At 26.5% G+C, this 6,282-nt stretch overlaps 1 protein-coding gene across 10 annotated transcripts; it reads right to left on the bottom strand.

Moving 5' to 3' along the window:
• Positions 1-543: 543 nt before the first annotated feature.
• LOC136091533 (uncharacterized) lies at positions 544-5,564 on the bottom strand. Of its 10 annotated transcripts, none has more exons than XM_065819198.1 (8): positions 2,531-5,564; positions 2,054-2,151; positions 1,819-1,949; positions 1,614-1,747; positions 1,328-1,397; positions 1,120-1,204; positions 880-1,037; positions 544-735 (listed from the first exon to the last, which is right to left on the bottom strand). In XM_065819198.1, the coding sequence occupies exon 1, from the start codon at positions 4,768-4,770 to the stop codon at positions 3,775-3,777; it is 996 nt and encodes a 331-aa protein (XP_065675270.1). In that variant the 5' UTR covers positions 4,771-5,564; the 3' UTR covers positions 544-735; positions 880-1,037; positions 1,120-1,204; positions 1,328-1,397; positions 1,614-1,747; positions 1,819-1,949; positions 2,054-2,151; positions 2,531-3,774. The 10 variants fall into 10 exon arrangements, 9 of the variants coding, with proteins under 9 accessions (XP_065675270.1, XP_065675269.1, XP_065675268.1 ...); XM_065819197.1 differs by having other exon boundaries at positions 880-1,032; XR_010644053.1 differs by having other exon boundaries at positions 880-1,204; positions 5,401-5,513.
• Positions 5,565-6,282: the final 718 nt, after the last annotated feature.

The following is a 6,282-nucleotide window of genomic DNA, read 5'->3' as shown; positions in this document are numbered from 1 at the left end:
TCAATAAAAAAACTCAGTATTTCTGATGAGTCTTTTTATTAATGAAACACAGTGTTAAATGAAAAAAAACTTTGTTAAGTGATTTTCTACTGATTTATAATTTATATATATATATATATATATATATATATATATATATATATATATATATATATATATATATATATATATATATATATATATATATATATATATATATATATACATATATATATATATATATATATATATATAAATATATATATATATATATATGTATGTACATATATATATATAAATATATATATATATATATATATATATATATAAATATATATATATATATATATATATATATATATATATATATATATATATATATATATATATATATATATATATATATATATATATATATATATATATATAGATATATATATATATATATATATTATGTATGTATATATGTATATATATATATAAAATATTTGTATATAAAATTTATACATATTGCTCAAATCTTTATTTGTTTTGTAAATTCAAAGCTAACTCAAAAGAATAATGAAAGAAAGTAAGAAAGTTTTTTATTGAATTTAACACAAAATTTACATTTTCAAACAATTTATTTAGCGTTTGCAGCATTGTTCATTTTCAAAACTTTTCGATTGAGCCGTGTTCCTGATTGCCTTAAAAATTTCGAAATGCCTGAATAACATTCGCAAATTTTTGCATCATGATGCTGTCGTGTAATCGCAACTAAATCAAAAATTCAAATCTAATTTGAAAAAAATCAAACTGCAGAAATTATAGCAAATAGTTACATAAATGACTGACTAGGATAAACAAAATATATTTCCTGTGAAATAAAAAATTTAAAAAAATGCATAAAACCATTCTTACCTACTATCATATGATACAGGGTGTATGTTTTAAAATTTATCTTCAATGAACCACCCAAGACATTAAAACAGGCCCCAGCGTCCTCGCTCATCAACAACTTTCCAAAAGCAAAAGCCGATTTATATTACCTCCACAACGACTAAGAGAACTCATCTATTCTTAACAAAATAAAAATTACTTAAGGGTCAGAATACATATTATGTTCATTCTATATGAATGAAATTATCTTAATTTCAATACATGGATTTTTAAAATTGACTCTTGAATCACTTTTCTCTTTTATCTATTTTTGCCATCCAACTCAACGCAAATCTTTTTTGAAAATCTTTAAAAAAAAATGTAGTAAAATAAACAATATTATTATTATTTATGTAAAATATTTTGTAAAAAATTAACCATGAAAAATTACCTAAAAGGAAAAAATAAATAAAACTTTTATTTAATTTACCCTGGCAAGACAAATGTCTTTCTTTGCTATCCTCTTTATCCAAAACACAATTTTTAGAGCCATTTTCTACCTAGGTATAGATAAATTATACATACAAAAATTAAATAAAATTTTTAAACATTATAAAGTGATTTTTATTTAAACTTGTCAACAAACATATATTTATAAAATATTCGTCAACAAAATTATATTCTATAACATATAGTCCTGATTTCTATTAATTTTTTTACTGCACACACACACAGATTTTAATTAGAACAAAAGCAACATTAGGACTTTTTTTTACCAATATATTTGAAGACAACATCATTTTCCCTTGAGATAGATTAGTTTCTTTCGAGAAGTCATTGTTATTTTCAGCAAATGAAAAGCTTGCTATTTCACTGTGTAAATGGGGAGTTGATATTGATTTAAAAACATCTATAATTCAGTAAAAAAATAAGCATTTTATTTTAACAAACCATTATTTAACTTTTACAAAAATAGTTAACCTGCTATATTTGGAATCACGTTAGATGTTCTTTAGCTATTTGAACTATCAAAATAGTATCTTCCGTATAGTTCTTCATCACCAACCGCAATATCTTCATCACTTTCACAAAATGTCATTGCTGTCTTTCTCCTTTAATATAAACTTTACTTTATAAACAAAAAAAGTGCATGATTTTTGTAATACTTTATTGCAAAATTTTTTGTTTGTTAAAAACTAATTTTAGTAAAATTTACTTTTGCTTTGTCCCTTTTTTCTCTTCGATGTCAGTTTCAATATTTGAAGTATCTGCTGCTTTCTCTAAGTGTGACTGAGCTTCTTCATAAACACAAATCTATGTACGTAAAATCATTTATCAATATCTAATAAAGATGTAATTGAAATGTTTGCGGCAAAAGCAGGCCCTATGAGAATGGAGTGTAATTGGTGCACCGCATAAAAATTAATGAATTTTAATGAAAAACCCATGAAAATTAATGAATTTTTTAGTTTTTAAAAAACACTAAAAGTTTAAAAAAAACTAAAAGCATTGTTAAAAAAACCCGTTGGAATATTGGATTTAAAATAAGTGATATTAAATGAGAGAATAGTCATATTGTAAAGGGCGCCCTAAAATAAATTTGCACCAGCAAATTTCTCTAATGCCCTGGTCAAAACATACAGTTCAATATCTAATTCAATTATTTTACATTTTTTAATAGTAATATGCAAACCTGTAGTGTATAAAATTCTAGCAGGGTATATCTTCCAATCGGAGGTTGATGCCTGCAAGGTTGTGACAGCTTTACGAATCACTTTTAAATGGCAGCCAGAAGCATTTCCCTTCATTTTTCATCCAACTTTTAGCAATCACTTCCACTTCTTTAATTTTTCCATTTAAAAACTCAACAATGGCAAATGAAATTTCAATATTCTGGTGCAATTTAATTCTAAACAATCTTATATAAGTTACAAAATAAAATTAAAAATACATTAGAGATTAAAAACAATGAACTTTGTAAAACGCTTTTTAGATTTATTAATGTAAAACATTGTGTAAATATTTTATTATTTCTATAAACATACCAGGTATTTGTTTCACACAAAAAAGTTATAAATTAAAATGCATTAAACTCACTTTAAATTTGTTCAATGAACTACATATTTGACAAATTTACAACAAATTTTACAAAATGGCACATGCACAGACATACTTAAAAAATTGATGGTCTGCAAGTATAATCAAAGTTTGTGTTTTTAATTCCAGAAATCAGTGATCATAAGCAATATCACAATGTCTAAGCAGAAAAAAAGCATAACCACCTTTTTAAACAGGTATCATCAAGCCTTTCTTCAAAAGTTCTTTTTTTTTTGGAAAAATTGTTTTTAGGTTGGCTAATGAATTTACATAACAAACGTCTAAGTAAGATGTTTCAAAACAATCAGGAAAAAACTTTCGAACTGAATGAGGATTTAGAGCCTTGCATTTTACAAGATCTACCAAAATCTTCTACTAAAATAAACCCTTTGCCTTGAATAAAATAAACTCTGTCTCATAGATTTGATGTGATCTTTTTATTTACCACTTGGGCAGAAATTTCTTTACCATTCCTTTCTCTAAGAAAAATATCCAACTTTTTTCTCTCATCTAATTGATTCACTATTTGGGCAACAGTCTGATGTGATTTTCACACCATTTTTTAAATTCAACCCAAAAAGTTTTCAAAAGGAAAAGCTGATAGATGATCAAGACTCTACCCAAAGTTAATACAATCATCAGCTAAATGAATCATGCTAAGAACATTGTATGTTACCAAGATCTCCCCATACAAAATTTTTACTTCTCTGACAAACCATATAAGCAGCTGTTTAGCAAATGCCACTAACAATTCATTTTTGGCCATTTTATTAGAAAGCAGTATGTGCATAGCAATTGAAAAAAAAATAAATAAGTCATAGTTTTATTTATTTTTCCTTTTTAAAACAACAGGTCCAGCATAAAGCAGAATAATCGAAACTCTGTTGCTTTCCACTTCTCAAGTTCATTTAAAGAGCGTGGTCTACGTTGAAAATTGGATGGTGTATAACTTCGTAAATTTATGAGTTCATTTGAAATACTTTCTTTAACAGATTGACTTATTCTAATACATCGGGGACCTTTACACCAGTTTATTAGAAGTTTTTTAACTACTCCAAGACATATAAGGTGCATATAGTCTAATGGGAATCCAGTTACCATTGGGAAATTTAACTGAACAAGTGGAGAAAGACTCTCAAGTTGGTGACCTTCTTTATAAAAATTATTTTTAAAAGCCATGTCAGTACAAAGTAAAGTAGTCGTTTCCAATAACCTTACGCCATGTTTTTGTGTGCCAACTGCCATACATCTTTCACAGCTATGATAGCCACTATGCCCTATAATGCATTTAACATATGCTCTTGCAGGCGCATCACAAACAAAAGCTTTAATAGTCACCAGAAGCTGTTTATACCCATTAGTTTGCAATTTTTTCATTTCAAGAATAAAATCTTCAAAGTACTCATCCAAATTGTTTGGTTTTCCCTGACCATGCCAAATTGCAACAGCATAGGATCCTTTTCTGTTAATTGTAACTAGTATAGGCCAAATAGAAGTCTTTTTACTATTGTACATAGGTGCACCATCAATACTTACAATTAGATCAAGTTTTTTCTTATTTCCAACTGTTGATAAAAAATAATCAATTGCACTTTTAACTCCAAAATATATATAATCGCCTCCACTGACATATAAAACGTTAACTTTTTGAAGAGATTTTTGTAATGTCTGCCAGCATTTCGGTATAGATGGAGTAAATTTATTTAAGTGAAATAAAAGTGCATTTAAAGCATCATCTTTTATACAGTATTTTAATGACCACTCATATAAAAAATCTTTTGTTGAAGTTAGAGTATCAATACTACTGTATAAACTATTTTTAAATGTCGTCAACATCACAATAATTAGATTCAACTTTACTTAAACAAAATTTATTTTGTGGCAAAGTGATTGAAAACATCAATATATCACTGTGCACATCTTCAGAAACTTCAAAAATCTTTTGAATGTCTAAATCTAGATGAACGCAATTCCCTCTACCAACAATGTTGCACTCTTCAAGAAGATATTTTATTCTTTTTTCAGTATTTCGTTTTTCTTTCATAAATTCTCTCATATATAGGCTTCTGTCATATTTAGGCATTATTATCTTTATTTTATTACATCACAAAAGAAAAAAAATTAAAGGCGTTATTATTCTTATACAGAAAAAATCAATTTAAATTGCATTTTGTACTATATGATTTAAGTTTGCAGTCAGAATTTATCAGGCAAATACTTGCAGCCATTAATAATTTGCTATGATAATAGTAATGTTATTATAATAAGCATTAATAGGCCAAATTGCTGCTAAGTTGTGACTTTTTCATGTTAAATTGTTAAAATATTTATATTAAGATGTTCTATTATCTTCAAATAGTTAAAGAACTACCCTAATTTCATTAGGATAATCTTTATTCAAGAACTGAAAAAATAATTACTTAATAAAATATATGTTTTTCAATAAAGTTTATATTCGTTTCATACCGTAATACAATTAAAATTTGAACAAACATTTTATAACCACCAAAAATAACAAAAAAAATCCCCAGCAGAAAATGCTCAGCAAATTACTGTTAGTAATCGGCTCAATAAATTTGTTTTTTGTCAACAGTAAATCAACGAACGCTCAGTGTTTGTAAAAACACGTTGATTTGCTGTTGATAACATTGCTGTTGCTACAACATCCATTTATGGTTGATCGCCGTTGATCGCTAATGTCAACGCAAAATCAACGTTGATCAACATCAAATCAACGCTTCATTTTTTAAAGGGTATATATAAATGCATTTACCAAGAGCCTTATTCTTGGGGTCTTGACAGCTTGTTATATTATAAAAAACCCTATTTACCAAGTGAATTTTGGCGCATTTCATTCCATTCCATATTTCACCGTTTCCGCTTTTAACTCATAACTTTTTGCCTGAATTAGAAAATTTAAATTTGTTAAAAGATTCTTGACCGGCTTTATACAATGATATGTTTTAATTTCAATGCTCGCAAATTTTTCTTATGAGTCTCTTGTACCTTTTTTTTTAGGCATAAAAATCTCATAAGAAACATTTTTTTCTTATAAGAAACTCTGTTTTGTGTTGAAACTTTATATCCCCGTATTCAGGTCAAGTTTTTCTGACACATAATTAAAAAATATTTAGAATATGTTCATACAAAAAATAAGTAGGAGCAAAGGAAAAAACATGTTTATAATTATGTCGTTGTATGCTCTGTTTCATTTTACCCGCTGTTACTTTATTTGTTACATTATGAAAGAAAACATATTTTTTCTTTTACAGAAAGCAATACTTTTGTGTTGTTTTTAGAAAGCTACAGCCGTGGTATTTGCTGGGATTCAGTAGAATCTTGGATTTA

This window comes from Hydra vulgaris, chromosome 15 (genome assembly GCF_038396675.1).
Source record: "Hydra vulgaris chromosome 15, alternate assembly HydraT2T_AEP".
NCBI lineage: Eukaryota > Metazoa > Cnidaria > Hydrozoa > Anthoathecata > Hydridae > Hydra > Hydra vulgaris.
Note: the sequence above shows the minus strand (reverse complement) of the source record. Positions and strands in the feature narration are given on the sequence as shown.

What these genes read in the sequence shown, in the direction of transcription:
- LOC136091533 (XM_065819196.1), bottom strand. Translation starts at nt 4,770, where the DNA reads ATGTTGACGACATTTAAAAATAGTTTATACAGTAGTATTGATACTCTA.